Raw genomic sequence first — 20,362 nt, forward strand, 5'->3', positions numbered from 1 at the left:
ATTTCTTTATCCATAGCTAGAAATGAGCAAGCACTTGTTTGTATACCAGATAACTACCACATATGACTGATTATAAGCAATGCTTAAGATAAGGAAAGTGTGCCGAAATGTCCTGGAAATAGCACTAGGCATAGAATAAAATGGTTCAAAGCCAAAAGATAGCAGCACTCCCATCTTGTAAAAATAAAACTGCCTTTATTATTTCATACGGCAACTCTAGAAACGTTTCAGACCATCCAGGTCCTTTCTCAAGCTGACAAAATTGCAGATAACTTCCTTAAATATCCATATAACGCATTGTCTCCTAGTGGTACAAATATAGAACTATACATATTTGAAATACATAGTACAGGGTTCCATCAGCAATCATAGAATAAAATGGTCACACACTATAGACATTGTAGACCATTAATTACAAATTCCCAGTGATTTTAATGTTATTTGTAAATCAAAATGCACTGCTGGTTCTGACTCTAGCAGAAGTCTGCTCTCCTGCACATACAACTGCAAATATTACTATGCCTGGCATGCTTCTTCACAGGAATATATAGAAGGCTCAATCACTAAACCAGATATCTGCTTTATTATTTCACAGTCCGTTCATAAGGCATGGACTTCACCCTAGGGTTATCACAGACACAACTACCCGTTAGTCCTAGTCTCTGGCTCTTTCTCAAACAGCTTCTTTCCCTGTCCCTAACACTGTCAGAATGGCAACCACCCCTTTGTGTCGTTTTAATCCATAGCTAAAAATCTACTGGTAGATTATAGTCTAGTGTTAAGCAACCCTGGACAGGAAATATAACACGGCCACAAGTAATTGGTAAACTCCTGTCAGTACCACAGGGCATCCTCTTTTTTAAAAGTTACTGCTGTAGACAGAGCAGTTCCATGTATAAGGGGCGGGAACATCTTTTCAGAGTTATTAAGGAAGGAAACTAAATGGATTTTTTATCTACAAGGCAGCCCCTAGGTCTAAATTTTGACTTTGACGTCTCCTGCTATGTCTAATAGTCATCCTTTTCCCTTTTCTCTTTTTCCCTTTTCTCTTTTTCCCTTTTTATAATTCACTTTGTATTTTACATATTTTCAATTTAATATTTTGTATTCTATATTTAAGATAACCTATGTGGTATTCTGGCCTGGGAGGTGTGTCTTTCTCATTGGATTCTGGGATTTGTAGTTTTCTCTTTAACGGACACATCGAGTGGCTCCACCCACTCATCTCCCATTGGCCATTTCTCTTTTAAATACTGTGTATGTATTGTTTCATGTTCAGCCTATGAGTAAGTGTCCTTGGTAGACACGAAACGAGTCAGGCCTGTTTTCTTAATTATGGACAATAAAATGTATGCTTTTTTAACTCTTTTACAACCTGACTTCGGCATTACTACTTCGTGGGTCTAGGCTTGTGCCAGCCTCTTTTGAAGTTTTCCTGGGGTTTGACTCCCCTTGCTGAAGGTCTGGGGCATGTGCACCCGGGTCCAACGGTGATAGTGGTAAGCTCATATAGAACGTTCTTAAATCTAGTAGATACTGGTTAAATCATTGTGGTCAGTACCACAGGCTGCCCTTACTGACTAGCCTGGCTATCTCTTACTTCTGACACAAGCTGATACCAACCTCCTAACTCAACTAATCCTAACAGGGTACAGCCTCCCACCTGGTCTGGCTCTGTCGTCTCCTGTCCTGCCTGCTAGTCCACAGAGGAGGTCCCTGGCCACTGCACTTCCTGTAGGGGAATTAACCTACAGGTAGGGATGGGTGAATTTTTCACCCTGTTTCGCCTAAAAAATGACGCCCATAGACTTGTATGGCATCGTGCCTCAAAATAAAAAGACGCGCGTCAAAAAAAGACTTTAATGAGGGTCAGCGACATTTCCCCGGCGACAAACTTTTGGCGAAACGAAACGGGTCAAATTCGCCCATCCCTACCTACAGGCCAATCTTAAAAGAAAAGGAAAGACATATTTACTTGGGGGTGCCAAAAGTTAGGCACCCCCAAGTGATTGTATTTACTTACCTGACACCCCAGGCCAGTGCTCCTATCAGCAGAAAACTGCACCTGTCCAGGGGTTATTCCAGTGAGTACCACGGAGCAATCAGCTTCCTTCTTCTTCTTCTTTCTTCAATTTTCCGGGGGCAGACACATGTGCAGTAGAACAAAATAGCCGACTTCTTAGTTAAAGTTTGGCTCTTCAAGCTCCTGCACAAAGAAAGAAGAAGAAGAAAGTGGGAGCTCCTTGGTGCTCGAAGGAACAACCCCCAGGACATGTGGGTTTTCGGCTAACAGGAGCACTGGCCCTGGGTGTCAGATAAGTATATATAATCACTTGAGGGTGCCTAACTTTTGGCACCCCCCAAGTAAATATCGATTTTCGTTCTCCTTTAAGGTTTGGTGGCAGCTGCAGGCTGAACTGAAGATTGCCCAGCTATTTACATTTGAAAATAAAATGCATTTTACCTCCTTACAAGCAAGTACTATATAAGATTTTAATGCACCTAAAAAACTATGCACCATGTCCCAGAATCATATATCTTGCAGCCGTCCTCCTGCATGTTCTTCTTTTTCTTACGAGCTAGCTGAAATCAAATGCAGTATTTTCCAGAGCTTAATTTCATTCATCGATTTTTCTTTCCTTGGTGATGTGTGGAAGAATGTGTTCTGCTTCCATAACCGTGCAACATGTGTTAGAAGCTACTGCATATCAGCAGTTCTCACTGCATCCGGCTATATAATACTGTAGCCTGTTCCAAGTCATTTTACACTCCATGTCTCCCATTCCAGATTTACTCTGCAGAATATCTCAGATCATTTCACCTGGAAAATATTTGCTGAAATGTTAGTGACTGTGAATGCAACACGATAAGCACCAGGGAAGCTTGTTATTCAAAACCCTCATATACGTGAAGAAGACTTAATACGCTTCATAGAATGATTCTGCCTCATTGTTACAGGTGCCTGAAAGGAACAGAGATGCCAGGAATGAACTTTAATGATTTGGCTGACATTCAGAAAATGCTAAACAGATGTATATTAGGTACTTTGCTAAATATGCAACATGTGCTTTGCTGGGTCATTTGCATAAGTTCTTGCACGTGCTTGTTTCCTTTTTTTGTAATGCATTTCTTTTTTCTCTGAATGGAAATGGAAACAAATGAAGACCGTCCTCATGGTTATTACATCCTTGGGCTGTTCTTCACTCTGTAGCATTTTTATTTCATTGAGCAGCGTGTCTCACATTAGGAGTTCCTTCTATTTTTTATCCTCTAACAAATCCAGGTGCCCAAATATTGAACCTGGCAATCTTTCAGATGCTGATGAGATAAATGAGTGAGCGTGATATTGCAGATTAAAAATCTGTATGCACAGAGTCTTAAGGTGGCAGAATTCTTCATTATCCTTTGCGGCCGTTGCAATAATGTCATTACATTTGCTGTACAGGTATGTGATCTTTATCCAGAAACCCCCAAATTACTAAAAGGGCATTACTAAAAGGGCATCTGCAATAGACTCCATTGTATCCAAATTATTCAGATTTTTAAATATTATTGGCCTTTTCTCTGTAATAATAAAATAGTACCTTCGACTTGATCCATTAGCATAGATATAATTAATCTTTATTGGAAGCAAAATCAGCCTATTCTGTTTGTTTCATATTTACATGATTTTCTAGTAGCTTAATATATGAAGATCCAAATTACGGAAATATCCAGCAACCCTGAGCATTCTATAGCTGTTCAATGGCAGATTGGGAGACATGCAGAGCTCAAAGCACTGGATTTCATTTTGGCTACAGAAATAAATGTCATAATGGTTTAAACATTCTTCAAGCAGCATTTATCTCTTGGTGAAACCTTTGGTCAGAACACAACACAATGATTGTTAGTCCCTATGAGAAGCTGTGAATGGGAATGTAAGTATGTGAAACGGTTAATCTTTTCCCCTTTGATAGGATGTGACATAGGAGTGCCCTGTAGAAGGGAGGTATTCTCCCACAGGTTCTGTGATATTATGGAATGCCCTGTTCCCTAGTTGGTAAAAAGGGATGGGTTCTCCTACTGTATTGTTTGGCTCTTGGTGCTCTGCCTGAGAGTAACAGGTACAAGTGCTGAGGATCCAGGGTCTGATATCTTTTAGATTACCAGAACACTGGAGGCATAAATAGACACGGCAGGCCAGGGTGCAGGAAATACACTGCCCCTCACAATCACATTTGGCACGTGCACTGAATAATTTCCCCCAGCCCTGCTGTCTGTGATATAACAGAAGTCAGAATTTGCCACCCAAGCCAGACTAATCAACAAGTAGCTGGGATAACTAAATAATGAGATTTAGATATAAGGGAGTATAAATCTATCCACATATAGGTACTGAAAACCAGAAAAAAACGACCTAATACTGTTAGTGATAGTGTTAGTGATTTCTATGTATGATATTAATTTGATATCATTGGGCCTACCAGAATATGCAAAGTAGACCTACGGGCCCCATGCTGAACTTGAGAAAACCTGTGAGGCCTGAGTTAAAGTGTAAAGTTAGGTCACTAACTAACCCCCGGGACTTACTTCCATTCACATGCAGTATATCTGGTAGTTGTACAAACTGGTGTGCACACAAACTTCATCACTATATCGGAAACCTTTTTTGGGTAAAACTCAGGATACAAATGTATGTGCAATGATCTATTTTGCTCTTTAAAATGTTTGATGATCAGTTCATTTTGTAGTCAGTCACAAACATGCAAAGTATAACCCAGATGGATTGTACTTCATATAAGATGATATAAATCCTATGTTTGCTCATTTCTTGCTGTTGGAGTAATACATTGTAATTGTTATGGCTGTTTATGTGATATTTAGTGGGTAGTCGTAAATCAAGAATGGGGGCCCCTAATAATTTGATATTATGCATAAAAAATCAGTTATCAATGGGGGGAACACACCAATTGGAGTAGGGATCCAGGTGCCTAGAGCCTTGTGTGTTTACATTACATTCTTTTTCTTCAAATAAACTTCTTTAAATAAGAGAGACTGCTGTCTCTGAAGAATATGTAATATATCTCCCCTATTTATTTGTTACATTAATCAGTAACTCTAATTAGAACAGCAAAACTATAGATAAAAATGTTGATTTGGTGTCTTTAATTAAAGATTAACATATTTTGTGATAAACTGCTGGGATAACAGTGGGTTAAATATAGCAAAACATTATGAAGGCCCTTAACTAAAAAATCCACAGAAGCAGAGGTTTTATTTAGCTATGCAATTTATGATTAGCGCTCGCACTATGTTATTTATGGTGATTTGTAACAACAATATGTGATTTAAATTCAGCAATTGAATTGCTTACTTAAAGGACCAGTAACATCAATTTTTACGGACACACAGGCTAATAATGACCAGTGGGCTAAATAGAGGACAAGCAAACCGCGACAGCCGATTATTTCTTGCAGAACCACCCGCACATCTAAAATTGGATGGCGTCTCGCTGCACTGCTGCACTGAGGCAGCTCCAGACTGGCCGTAAGTCTTCCCCTGTCCTTTGCCTCGCACTGAGCTGTGGAGATACCGAGCCTCAGCTGCCTGTGGAGGGAGAACCGCTTGCTCCCAGGAAACTGCCTGCATCTTAGGCTGCCTGCACCAGTTGGTTTCCCGCACTCCTACAGCAGCAAGGGCTTCATGTGTTGGTCCCGCAGGGTCTTGATCCGCAGCTTCAACTCGCTTCACACGCTGTCAGTAGAATATTGGAGCTAACCAGGGAGGACAAATCGAGCGCTGCAGGAAGGATAGTCGCCCTTTCGCCGTTTCTGCAGAGGACAGGAAGTGGAGTTTCTGTAAGTTATTTCTTAAGAAAGGCTTTGTTATTTTAAATTTTAATTTGTGTTGGTGTTATTTTTTCGTTGTGTACTAACGAATTTTTGAGAAAAAAAAATTGATGTTACTGGTCCTTTAAGCTCACTTAAACTCATGTTGACCGTTAATGCTGCAATAAACAAGTTATTTTTTTCAGTTATAATCCAGGCATGCTAGTCTTTTCTACAGTATATATATATATATATATATATATATATATATATATATATATATATATATATATATATATATATATATATATATATAAAAATATATATCAAGTCAATAATTCAAATGAAAGTGGAGATTTATTGGTGATCCAACGTTTCGGCTCCGCACAGAAGCCTTCGTCAGGGAAAGAAGGCTGACGGAGGCTTCTGTACGGAGCCGAAACGTTGGATCACCAATAAATCTCCACTTTCATTTGAATTATTGACTTGATGTATTTCCTTGGAGTGCTGTCAATCCCTGCATTTTGTCTATATACTTCTCAGACTAGCACCCAGGTTTCTGCATACTAATGGTTGTGCATTCCATTCTGTTTGATTATATATATATATATATATATATATATATATATATATATATATATATATATATATATATACCAACCAAACAGATCCGCACTCCTCCAATTAACTCCTTAATCATCCGCCCGGGTGCTGCTCCTGGGATTGAAAACGCAGAAACGAGAAAAATTGGTAGCGCACTCCAGGGACTTGTATATAATTCTTTATTCTTTATGGCATAATGATCGACGTTTCGGCTCCCCTCTAGAGCCATCTTGAGAAAGGCTCTAGAGAGGAGCCGAAACGTCGATCATTATGCCATAAAGAATAAAGAATTCTGGAGTGCGCTACCAATTTTTCTCGTTTCTATATATATATATATATATATATATATATATATATATATATATATATATATATACTTAGTCCAAACTGGTGCACTCACAACGCTTGTACATCATCTGCTTGGGTGCTGGTCAAACACCAGTATACATACAAATATCAAAGAACCACACTCCAAGGACTTTGTTCGTGAAAAAACATAAAGTGATTTATTTCAACGTTTCGGCTCCTTTACTTGGGCCGTCAACAGGATGTGCACACAAGTAAAGGAGCCGAAACTTTATATTTTTCAAGAACAAAGAACAGGTCTTTCGTGAAAAAAAAATTCAGTCGTTTATTTCAATGTTTCAGCTGAAGACGGCTCACATTTAGGAGCCGAAACATTGAAATAAACTACTGATTTTTTTTTAAGAAAGACCTGTGAGTGCGGTTCCTTCTTTTTTTGTACATGAATTTATCAGCCCAAACATCGGATATATATATATTTATATAAGTAAATGCTTTATCACCCATTGTCCTGTGAGTTGAGTTCATCAGCCATGGATCACCCATTGACATGTACTTTTAAAGGTGGCCATACACAAGGAGATCCGCAAGTTTAGCGATGTCGCCAAACTAAATGATCTCTCTCCGATATGCCCACATTGAGGTGTGCGATATCGGGCTGATCCGATCATGGGCCCTAGGAGGCCATACTAGCGGTCGAAACGTGGGGCCGCATCAACGAAAAGATGCAGCCGACGGGTTTTTTTATCTTGCCCAATCGGCATCTGCCCGACTTTTGGCTAGATATCGATCGGGGATGTCCATAGGATGGCTCCACACATGGGCCAATAAGCTGCTGACTCGGTCTGTCGGCAGTTTTTAATGGCCATGTATGGGGGCCTTAAAGGAATTGTTCAGTGTAAAAATAAAAACTGGGTAAATAGATAGGCTGTGCAAAATAAAAAAAAATTCTAATATAGTTAGTTAGCCAAAAATATAATGTATAAAGGCTGGTGACTGGATGTCTAACATAATAACCAGAACACTACTTCCTGGTTTGCAGCTCCCTTGGTTTACACTGACTGGTTACCCTGGTTTGAGACTTGATGGGTCATATCTGTTGCTTTTGAATCTGAGCTGAATGCTGAGGATCAATTGTAAACTCACTGAACAGAAATGCACCATGTGGCCCCCCTTCAAGTCGCTGACTAACTCAGAGTTAGAGAGCTGAAAATCAGGAAGTAGTGTTCTGGCTATTATGTTAAACATCCAGTCACTCCAGCCTTTATACATTACATTTTTTGGTAACTAACTATATTAGAAACATTTTTTATTTTGCACAGCCTATCTATTTCACACTGAACTGTTCCTTTAAGTTAGTTTCTATATCTTGTATAAAGCTGCTATCACTTTTTATAGAACTCTGTACAATTAAATATATCTGGCAGACTCACAGCAATGAAATAAAACTGCCATAGAGCACCCAACTGCAGCACTGTATCACTGACAAGATAAAACTAGTTAGAAAGCCCTTTGAATGGTAACCATGGTGACAGCCCAGCATGGAGGGACAGATATTCTAAAAAGCTTCTCTAGTGATTACCATATTTTGATCTATTCAAACAGAAAGGAAACCTCGGATCAAAGGAATTGTCCATGGCTGCTGGAGCCCTCTCTGGCACCATCCCTAAAGGAGCCCTTTCTCTCCCACCAGGTAGAGGGGAAGTTAAGCAGTCAGGAACAGGAGGAACTTTTTCCAAATTAATGAAACACATTACACAGAACAATATGTGGTATTCTACATGTAAAATATATTTCATTAGTCTGTAAAACCTTAGTGACTACAACAAGCTAAGGAGCTATACCTTATCAAAATGGTACTAACACAAAGTTTGTTTGATCATATTGGACGCATAACGGCAAATCTTAATTTTGTATTGTTTTTGGATTATTGGCTGAGCAGTGTATCTCCATACATACTGTACATAAGCAGCCACATTCTTCATACAGGTATGGGACCTGTTATCCAGAATGTTTGGGGCCTGGGGTATTTTGGGTAACGGGTCTTTCCATAATTTAGATCTTCATAACTTAAGTCTACTAGAAAATCACGTAAACATTAAATAAACCCATTAGGTTGGTTATGCTTCCACTTAGGGTTGCACTGAATCCACAATTTGGATTTGGCTGAACCCCCGAATCATTCGTGAAAGATTCGGCAGAATACCAAACCGAATCTTAACCCTAATTTGCATATACAAATTAGCGAGGGGGAGGAAAAAAGCGAACCGTGCACTACGCATGTGGAAAAAAATATTTTTACTTCCTTGTATTGTGACGAAAATTCACATGATTTTAAGAATTCCGATATGGTTTGGCCAGGCACAAGGATTCGGCTTACGTGTGTCTTACTTATATCCAGGCCCGGATTTGTGGAAAGGCCATCTAGGCTTGGGCCTAGGGCGGCAGGATTTTAGGGGGGCGGCATGCTGCCGAACCACGCCCACATTGGTTCAAAAACACTTGGGATGCACTGGAGGTACAATCATTTTTTACATTTCCTGTGCGCCAAAATCCCCATTGCTCCAGTCCAGATTTGCATGAATAAAGAGCAGGGGACAGGGGCAACGAACGGCAGTGGGCCTAGGGGCGCCCACTATGTAAATCCGGCCCTGTTTATATCTTACTTTGGATCAAGTACAATGTACTGTTTTATTATATAGAGAAAAAGGAAATCACTTCTCTGGATAAAATGGAGTCTAAGGGAGACATCCTTTCTGTAATTTGGAGGGTTTTTTTTTTCATTTTCACCCCCATTCAAAAATACCCTACTAAAAAGGGTTTTCCCTTAAGAACTTTATTCACTTTATCACAAGCATTGTTAACAATTAATGCATGGTGTGTTAATGGTAAAATAAAGGAATATTGACCTGGAACATAATATTTGTACTCCTCCTGGAGGTGGGCATTGAAAGTACTGTTTCTATTTTTGCTGTTGATACTAAATTGTGCAGAACTATAAGTTCCCTGCAGGATGCTGCCATTTTGCAGAGTAATTTGACTAGATTAGAAAATTGGGAGTCAAATTGAGTTCAGTGGTGATAAATGCAAGGTTATACATGTTGGTAGGAATAATACAAATGCAAGTTATACACTAAATGGCAGTGTGTTGGGGGTTTCCTTAGTTGAGAAGGATCTAGGGGTTTTTGTAGATAACACGTTGTCTAATTCTGGGCAGTGTCATTCTGTGGCTACTAAAGCAAATAAAGTTCTGTCTTGCATAAAAAAGGGCATTAACTCAAGGGATGAAAACATAATTATGCCTCTTTATAGGTCCCTGGTAAGGCCTCATCTGGAGTATGCAGTGCAGTTTTGGACTCCAGTCCTTAAGAAGGATATAAATTAGCTGGAGAGAGTGCAGAGATGTGCATGGGATGAAGGATAAAGGGTAGAGTGTCAAGGTTTTGTTTTTTTTTTCTTAATCCTTATTGGAGGCAAAACAATGCTATTGGGTTTATTTAATGTTTAAATAATTTTTTTAGTAGTCTTAAGGTATGGTGATCCAAATTATGGAAAGATCCCTTATCCAGAAAATCCCAGGTCCCAAGCATTCAGGATAACAGTCCCACACCTGTACTTAAATCTACATCCAACATTTATCAAGGGTCAAAGTTTTTTTTTTGGTCGAATATGTCCGTTTTCGATTGAATAGGTCAGTATTTGACCGAATTAGAATCGTATGAATCGAAGGAATATCGCATTCGATCAAAGTTTCTCCAAATAGGTTCTAGGAGGTCCCCCATAGGCTAAAACAGCAATTCGGCAGGTTTTAGATGGCAAATGGTCAAAGTCGAATTTTTAAAGAGACAGTACATGATAAATTTCGATATTTGAATTTTTGGACTATTCCCTAGTTGAAGTACACAAAAAATAGCTTGAAATTTGAATTTTTCTTATTCGAAAATTCACCTCGACCTTTGATAAATCTGCCCCTTAGTGTATATATTAGTATATATACTTTATATATGTGTGTGTGCATATATATATATATATATATATATATATATATATATATATATATATATATATATATATATATATATATATATATATATATATATATATATATATATATAAGTTGGTATGAGTGTTCATGTATGTATATATGTGCACTGGGGTTCGTCTGAAGAGGTTGAACTTGATGGATTTTGTGTGTGACATATCTGTTTTTTCACCTCAACCACTGAACTCCATCCACCTTTGTTGTTGGATGTTAGCCCATTACTGATGCTGACATATGTGAAGACATTACTTGGATATATATATCCCTTGTCTCTGCCCCTTCCTCACACCCTCATCCTTTATGGTATACCCCTGAACTGTTTCTCTTATAAGCATATCATGGCAATTGGTACCAATGAGAATTAGTAACAACTTGACAGAGGCAGCATCAAGTCTTGGTCCCTTTTTCCCAAATCCACCTCATCCCTTTTTGTTAGACACTTAACTGGACACTTCTTTTAGTGGATTGAAAAGGCTGCAGCCCAATTTATTCAAACATAAATTAACAATCACATATCTTTTACAGTTTCAACATGTTAACATTAGAACAACTATCCAGTGGGATCCCCACCCCTAGCCGCTGAAGGCTGCTCCTATGAAGATCCCCTTGCTAATGGATATATCCACATTCTGAAGCTAGTCCCCTTGTTTTGTCCTTCCCTCTTAACAGTGGCCAATGTTCTCAACCCCTAACCTCAGACCTATCCATTTTCCACCATGACACTTGTCCCCTGACTCCACCACTACCTTCCTTCCCACGTAGCTGTGACTAAGTTGACCTTTCCACCTTTACATCCCCACATAAAACAGGGTGGGTGGGCAAGCTGCTAAGATAAAATAGCGCCAAACCCTTCCCACTCAAGCCTATTCACTCCCCCTTTGTCATATAGCCACCTCTGCTAAACTACATTCCCCACAAAATCCCTTGCTCCCTAAACTTCTGAGTCCATTTCTCTAGCCCTGTAATGTCCCTCCATTACTTTACGGTTCTCAAGGGCCTACTAAAACCTTATAACAAGTCCTCACATTCTTTTTTACCAACTTTAAACTAATTTGTGTCACATTCCTCTAACAGTGGCAGATCTTTTCTTTCTATATAGGGTCACAAAATGTGCAAATGTCCTTTAAGTTTTGTGGCAGTCACAGGACTTTCTGTCCTGGACAGTCAGTACCCTGTACACCATACTGTATGATAGGTTACACATGGGGACATCCTAATCCTTCCCAACCCCTAAGGGGAAAACACCTGCTTGGTAGAAGCGATTTGTCCTTCTATAAGTTTGTTGTAAACCTTTTGCAGTCACTAAGCTATTTTTATCTCAAATTTATTTTTCTATTTTTGTAACTCACCAAAAATGGTAACAGAACACAGAAATGCATAATCAATAAGTCCTAACAAATATGATCTGTGTTACAAGAACTTCTTGTGTCAGATAGATTTCCATAGGTTTCTTCTCTATACCATTATCATTAAATTGGCTTAGTTGCATCCCTTTAATATGTCAGTTACTTAAATAAGCCTTTCCATCACGTGTAATCAGTTGTTAATCAGGATTTTGTTGATTTAGGCAGTTAATTATAATTGGGCTGACAGCAAACTTAAGCACTTCTAAAATTATTTTTCGCAAGGGAATAAACTGCCTGCGACTGAGCAGATACAGCAGTCAAGATGCACAAAAAAGTTAAGCAACTACAATTCCCAAACATGTTCTTGACCCCTGTTATTCCCAGGATCTTGAAAAATATTAAATACAATTTACTAAATCACAATGCACCCAGAAATGTTCTGCATTTGGCCCCTGATGGTTAAAGGAAACCTGTACCCCAGAACAACGTAGGTCTCAATAAAAATATATTACATTAAACAGCTCCTATTTAAAACCCTTAAATAAACATATTCTTTTTTAGTAATATGTGCCGTTAGGTAATCCTACGTTAAAGAATACCATTTTAAACTACGGGCTACCCCCTGCGATCCCACAATTCACAGTGCACACGGAAAAAAAAAAAGGACTCATGTGACATACAGTACTTGGTCACATGAGCCAGGTAATGGACAAAGTTCTGTCTTTTATTCCCACAATTGTAAGGAAAGTAACCAAAGGAGTATATTAAAGACCATCCTAACATAAATATAAAAGAAGAAAAAGAGCTTAGCTCCTGTTGCAGATAGCATGGGGCTGATTTACTTAAGGGGGAATGGCTGTCGTTAGCGAAAATTCACCAGAAATCCCAGGCACATGGCCAATTTATTAACAGGCATAGAGGACAATTCGCTAGTGAAAGAGAATGTTGCTAGCACAGTTTTGCACCCTAGCATCAGGAGTATTTTCGTTCAGGAGAACGATCATTACTCTACAAATTTTACAGAACATTACCTCTTTCGCCAGATTTCCTTAACCACCTTAGACCAGGCAAACTGATAAAATGAAGCTACCTCCTCCTCAATCTTATGTCAATGACATCATATCCTGTATGCCAGAAACTCATAAAAGTTGTAAAAGTTCATATTTTTAAGCAAGATTTTCTTTAAAAGTTAAAATAACTATTAAAGATTTTTGCCACATTTGTTTTAGGGTTTCTCAAGTCTAGGGCATTAGAGGATCTCTTTTGTCTTTATTTTACTTCCTTGGACATTTGTAATAACAAATACCAATATGTATTCAAATTGACCTAAGCGTAAGAGCTAGGCAGAATGGAACGCTAGCGAAAATTGGCTATGAAATGCTTGTGCTAACAAATTAACGCTAGCGAATCTTCGCCAGCAATTGGCTACAGAGATGCAATTTCGCATTTTAGTGAATTAGTGATACTGAATTTATGCCTGGGGAAGTGGTGTGAAGTGTGGTGGAGCCTTCGCTGGCGAAAATTTGCCCTTTAGTGAATTTTCCCCCATGTCCTATGAACCTGTCACACACCCTGCCGCACAATTTAGACTAAAGCTGGCCATAGATGTTGAGATTTTTAAAAGATCAGATGCTGATCGTGAGACCACGATCTTCTCAGAACGATAGTACGAATTTACCATCAACTTAAAAGACCAATTTGCCAGGAAAACAAAGGGGAGCTGCCTGCTTGGCCCTGCAAACATAGATACATTGCACTGGGGCCGACAAAGATTTTTTGACCTGGCCGATCAATTTCCTGACAGATGTCGGGCGAAAATTCATAAGATGTACGATCGTTCGAATCCCACTAACCGCACGATAATTTCGAAGGATTGGTCAGACGTCTCTAAAACCGGTCGTTCAGCAAGAAGAATCGTCGCGTCTATGGGGACCTTTAGGCTAAGGCCACACCGGGCGAAAAGTCGCCCGCGATCTTTTAAAAGCGGGTCGCGGCGACAAGTCGTTCGTTTTGTCGTAGCGGTAACAGAAATGTAAATCGCCACGACAAATACACACAGCGCGATTTCAGATCGCCAATAGCTTCGAATCGCGTCCATACCCTTTTTGGAGCGATAGGGGTGAAATAGACTGTACATCAGCAAACATGGCAATCGCCTCTACACTGACACACGAAACGAAATGTCGCCGCGAGAATACGCTACGTCAACACGGAAGTACGCAACGAGAGGACGCAACGAGAAGACGCCCACACAAAACCACGAGACAAGACGCCGACAGAACAAGACGCCGAGAGACGCCGACAAAACAAGACGCCGAGAGAAAACGCTGAGAAAAGACTCAAGACAAAATGTCTTTTCTTTTCAAAAATAGTTTTGATACTGACAGGCTAATTGATCTGGTAGAGGAACGGCCTGCTCTTTATATGACGGAAATGAGTGCATATCACAATAGGCAAAACAGGAAGAAACTTTGGGAGGAGGTGGCATTTCTGCTCATAGAAGACTGGGAATCTCTTGCAGAGGATGAGAAAAACAAAAAAGGTAACTGTTTGTTAGGTATACATACCATGTGCATTCCTTCTTATCCCCGCACTGTTGTCGTGTAACTCACCAAATTTTTTTTGTCCATCTTTTTGTTTCAAAAAAGTTGGGAGGGAGGTATGTATTTTGGGGACTTTGTGTGAAATTTTTGTGCCTTTGTGTAGCTAGAATGGTAATCTCAGGGCCTATGTTGATTCCCAGTCCAGACCTAGTTCATACCAGTCATGGTTATTTTTCAATTATGTGACACATTCTGCATGAACTGTGTTAGTCCATGTAAAAATATTTATATTTTTCTCATTTTTATTACAGTGAAAGAACTTCAAACACGTTGGAAGAATATTAAGGATTGCTTCCGTAGGGAAGTTTCCTTACAGAAGAATGATTCACGTAGTGGCGCCTCACCCTCAAGACGAAAGAAATATATCTATGCTGACAGGCTGCTTTTCCTGGTCCCCACTTTTACCACAAGACAGTAAGTGTTAATCCACTTTCATAATTTGATTATTGTGATGTCAGACTGTAATTTATTGTTGTGTTGTGCTTAGCATGCAGCACTTTTAAAACCAAACATAAATCCTCCATTTGTTTAGATTTTGAAGGGGGGGTGAACAGTTGTGCTTTATACTAACATATTATCGTATTTGCACTATTTCTCTATTAATAGGATACCAAAAATATGTATGGAACCAATTTCTTGTTTTTATGTTAAATTATCTTAATTGTTTTCTTTTTAGAACTTCTGGCAATGTAGAAAATGAGCAACAGGAGGAAAATGAGGAAAATGTTGGTGAAAGTGAAAATATTGGAGAAACATCATCTGGAACATCATCGGGCAGCCCTAGTGCCAGTACCAGTAACACTTTGCATCCCCTTCGACTCTCTCAGGCTGCAAACAAACAGTCAGGGAAAAGAAAAAGGAGCAGCTCTGAAATTGCATCGGGAGATGTCAAAGAGATGATCTCTATGCTATGCACTTCGCTATCTACCCGAGGTGGTCCCAAGAACACTTACCAACATGAGGAGACTCCAGAATTTTCATTTTTAACTGGATTACTGCCCACAATTATGACAATTCCGCAGGCACAAAGACAATCTCTTCAAGTTGAGATGACAAAACTTGTTTATAGATATGTGCCACCAAGTGGTGTGCAATCACCGAACATTCCCATTCCACCTCAGCATTACCCCATGCCACAAACGCCAGGAACAGGAAACTCTTGGTACCAATATCAGTATCCATCCCAAAACACACTCTCAGACCCATATCATTATCCTTCCCAAAACTCCCACACAGACCTTTAATTTATAAATTCTATAGAAGGGCGCTTTAATTTATAATTTTAATTTATATAACACTTACACTGTTTCATTTAGATTTAGCACATGTTGTATATTGTTTTATGTTTATGTGTTGTTCTTTTCTATTGTTGACAAGTATGCACTTTGGTGGTTTTATGTTTGCCCTTTGTTGACGGGAATGGAGATGGGCGGCTGCACTTTTGCACTTTTGGTCCGAAAAGTGAATAGGAATGTTTTTTTTTACCATAATTATTATAATAAAACTTTTTTTATACTGAAACGTTATTGTTTATGATTATTAATAGGACTGACAACTATCGTAGAAGTAAAATTTTTTTTATAATATAAAATTAGAAGAAAAGGCAAAAAACATGCCATATGTATATACAAAAATAAAATAACAAAAAAAAATTTTAAGGGTGGCGCTGGTGCTGCAGGTTTTCCAGGGCCAACACCCTTGCCTTTAGCTCCCTTATTTCCTCGACCAGTCGAGCGTGGTCCCATTCATCTTCTTGGCGACCTATATAAAATTTATTGCATTGTTATTTATGTTTCACTTTTGAAAAAGAAGGGAAGTGGTATGCAATTTAATTTGCACTTACCTGCAGGTTGCTGCTGCTCCTCCTCCTCTAAATGCAGCTCCTCCTGAGCCTCCAGCCACTGCTGCTCCTCCTCCGCCTCCAGCGACTGCTGCTCCTCCTCCGCCTCCAGCGACTGCTGCTCCTCCTCAGCCTCCAGCGGCTGCAGCTCCTCCTCATGCTGCACTGACTCCTCCTCCTCTGCCTCCAGATGCTGTTCCTCCTCCTCCTGCTCTACATCTGCCCCTGTACAAAATCAAAATTTATCAATATATCAAAAAAAATAGCTATCGAAATATATGTATATATGTGTATATATATATATATGTGTACATAATCTAATATATACAGATATATATCTTGAAAACGGTCCAAGATCCGGACCGAAACGTCGATACATGTGAATTTTAACATTTGATAAATAAATTAATCTTTTAAATAATTCCAGTGTGCGCTGTTAACTACAACCGGAATTCTACATAATTGACAAGACAGCAGCACCTGGTGCACTGTAATCATTAGCACTCATCAGGCAATGTCTATGGGCAACTGACTGCACTCAGACCAAAGGGGGCACACCCCAATTTGCAGTTATTTTTGTTCTTTCACATGGAATTTCAATAAAATTGATTTATGTTTGTGGCTGTCATGTGACAAAATATTGAAAAAGTTTAAGGGGGACAAATACTTTTGTAAACAACTGTGTGTGTGTATATATATATATGCGTGTATATATATGTATATGGAGATTGCCAGAGATAGATAATGTAGTGTATCTTTCTTAGTTACTTAACTACTCACGGTTTTCATGCAGCTGAACTTGCATTATAAACTCTGGCTCCCTGCGCTTGAGGTCTGACCAGAGCCTTTGGAGGGTGCGTCGGTTAAAGCTGACGCCATGCCTGTGACGTAATCGTCGCTTCAGCCGGTGTAGTATTTGTTGTTTATGTGCCCTCTTTTGGGTCACATAAACTGGGAGGTTATCGTAGCTTTCTCCTAGAAGAAAGCTTGCAATCTCCCATGCCTGAGCATCATTGAGACTATTAATGCCCACCATCTTGCTCTCTATGTCTCTATGTCGCAGGCTAAATAACGCAATGACGTCATGACGACACGACGTATTGCGCAGTTCAGTACATTCACATGCGCAAAGACGCATGCGCAATACCGTGCGCGAGGTCTTTGCGCATGCGTCTTTGCGCATGCGAATGCACAGAATGAGTATGTGTATATATATGTGTGTATGTATAAGTATGTATATATGTGTGTATGTATAAGTATGTATAAGTATGTATATATGTGTGTATATGTATGTATATGTATGTATATATGTGTGTGTGTATATGTATATATACATATTGGGAGGGATGGATAAGATAAAGTTTGTGAGAGGCTCAATAAATTTGTCCTGGAACTGGGAAGTTATAGTATTTTATGGAGGGTCCCTCAACTGTGCTAAGTATCAAAAATGTTGTATCTTTTTCTTAAACCTGTTTGTTTAAGGAACAAGAGCCCTTCTCAATACAAACATAAACAAAACTGTGAGTGAAAAACAACACAACAACCTTAGTATTTTAAACAGAATTTATTAAAGGTAGCATAAAACATTAGCCTGGTTACAGACTACATGCGGTTTAACTGCCACGGTACTGAGCCATCAGGAGACATAAAATAATTTGCCAAATGATCTCGCACCCTCATTCCTCCTGTAGGACCTCTAACAGGGGCCCAATCAATGTCTGGTATATCATCTGTTAGGGTGTCTTGGTAATTGTAGCCATCCCGAAGCCGCACAAAGTTATGTAAAACACAACCGGCTTTTATCACATTGTCCACAAAATCAGGTTCCAGTTGTATAGCAGTATGGAATACCCGCCATTTGTTGGACAGAATACCAAAAGCACATTCCACCATACGCCTTGCTCTTGATAATCTGTAATTGAAAACTCTTTTCTGAATGGCCCTTTGTGACCCTGGGTATGGCCGCATTATATTTTCCGTAAGGCCAAATGCCTCATCACCCACAAAGACATAAGGCATACAAGGTCCAGCAGTCCCAGGCAATGGTTTCGGAGGAGGTAGTTGAAGTGCCCCTTCTGAGAGTCGGCGTCCGAATGAAGAATTCCTGAAAGCACTAGCATCGCCAGTGCTTCCATAGGCTCCAACATCAATGAGTGTAAAGCAATAATTTGCGTCAACGACAGCCATAAGAACAATGGAAAAGTATTTTTTATAATTAAAGTATTTTGAACCACTTTTGATTGGCAGAGTAACTCGAATGTGTTTTCCATCCAAGGCCCCCAAACAATTCGGAAAATTGGTTTTTTGTTGGAAGTCTTCTGCAATGCGCAGCCATGCATTTTCATCTGGGACTGGCATCACAAGTCTTCTCAGCTCAGACCACATAAGCATACACGTTTCTCTAACAATTTTGGAAATAGTGGATCGACCAATAAGAAACTGGAAATATAAAGAGGAAAATGACTGCCCAGTTGCTAAAAATCTGAAAGAAAGAAAGAAAAAAGATAAAGGGTTAGTTATTAAAAATATTACAATGATAGACTTGTATTATTAATAAATGACCATATTTATAACTATATATATATATCACACAGGGAAACCGGACGTTTCGGTCAGCTGTCTGACCTTTTTATAAATATCAATAAGGGATGGTACCCGTTATCCAGAAACCTTATATACAGAAAAGTTCCACATTACGAAATAGACTTAATGTTTACATGCCTTTCTAGTACACTTAAGATATGATGATCTACCTTACAAAAAGATCCATTATCCGGATCACCCCAGGTCACAAATCATATACCATATACCATAAATAAAAACAACACACAAACCTTAGAGTTAAGCATAGTCGTTCCTCGGGCGAAATCGGATCCCTCATCAACGTGTGGTCATGACTCAGACCTGGCGTTAAAATAGTCAGCAGCTCATCAAAGCTAGATGTTGACATCCGAAAAAATTTTTGGAATTTTTCAGGATAACGGCGCAGTTCACTGTATAAAATATGAAACTGTCCATTCTTTAGCCGCTGACTTGTTATGGGATGTACCCAATACTTTCTAGCAGCTGCTCTTTTTTTTCTTTCTTCCTGTAGCAAAAAATAATACAAGTAGATAAGCATAAATAATACTGCCAGCTCATCCTCCATAATGAAGCAGGAGACAACACGCCGCTGAGACAACACGCGGCAGAGACAACACGCCACTGAGACAACACGCCGAACGAACAAACGACTTCCGTTTTCTGCGTGAACATGACGTGCTAGTTTCGCATGGCATTGTGGTATAACAGTCGCTTCCTGTAAATGTCGCTCCTTCAAATCGCTGCAGCAAATGACGATCGCCATGTCGCCGCGACTTTCTTTTTAAAAATCGCGGGCGACTTTTCGCGGCAAAATCGCCTAGTGTGTCCTTAGCCTAAGGCTAAGGGTGTAAGTCCATTGCTTGCCCCATTAAAACCAGCAGGCACTAGGAGGCAAGAAGGTGTCCCTTTGTGGATTCCATGAGCTTCCATCCCCTCTTTGGGTCTGTACAGGTTCCTTTTTCACTAATAGTTTGTCCCATAGAATACAAGTCCAGTACATCCATTGAGATTATAAAAAAGGGGTTCATCTTAAGATGCTGAAAGAATCTGAGGAATTCTCTTTTGGAAACACTTTCACTAAATAAAATGGGGCTTTTTGTAGTCAGGAATGATTTTTTTCTAAGGCAAGATGCCTGGGGGGAGGGGTGCATGCCACTAAGGCCACAGACCCGGTGGGCTCAGGACCCCCAGTCCGAAGCTGTATTTAAAATTTAAAAATACATTTATTATTGTGT

At 39.4% G+C, this 20,362-nt stretch overlaps 2 protein-coding genes across 2 annotated transcripts; one reads left to right on the forward strand and one right to left on the reverse strand.

The window, feature by feature from the left end:
* The first annotated feature begins 14,058 nt into the window (after nt 1–14,058).
* LOC121401475 lies at nt 14,059–16,253 on the forward strand. Its single transcript, XM_041586215.1, has 2 exons — nt 14,059–15,118; nt 15,381–16,253. The coding sequence occupies exons 1-2, from the start codon at nt 14,868–14,870 to the stop codon at nt 15,946–15,948; spliced, it is 819 nt and encodes a 272-aa protein (XP_041442149.1). The 5' UTR covers nt 14,059–14,867; the 3' UTR covers nt 15,949–16,253.
* A 1,613-nt stretch (nt 16,254–17,866) lies between these two features.
* LOC121401476 (protein ALP1-like) lies at nt 17,867–19,954 on the reverse strand. Its single transcript, XM_041586216.1, has 2 exons — nt 19,379–19,954; nt 17,867–19,026 (listed from the first exon to the last, which is right to left on the reverse strand). Exons 1-2 carry the CDS (start codon nt 19,888–19,890, stop codon nt 18,147–18,149), a joined length of 1,392 nt encoding a protein of 463 aa, XP_041442150.1. The 5' UTR covers nt 19,891–19,954; the 3' UTR covers nt 17,867–18,146.
* Between the last annotated feature and the right edge of the window lie 408 nt (nt 19,955–20,362).

This window comes from Xenopus laevis, chromosome 3L, assembly GCF_017654675.1.
Source record: "Xenopus laevis strain J_2021 chromosome 3L, Xenopus_laevis_v10.1, whole genome shotgun sequence".
In the NCBI taxonomy this organism is placed as follows: Eukaryota; Metazoa; Chordata; class Amphibia; order Anura; family Pipidae; genus Xenopus; species Xenopus laevis.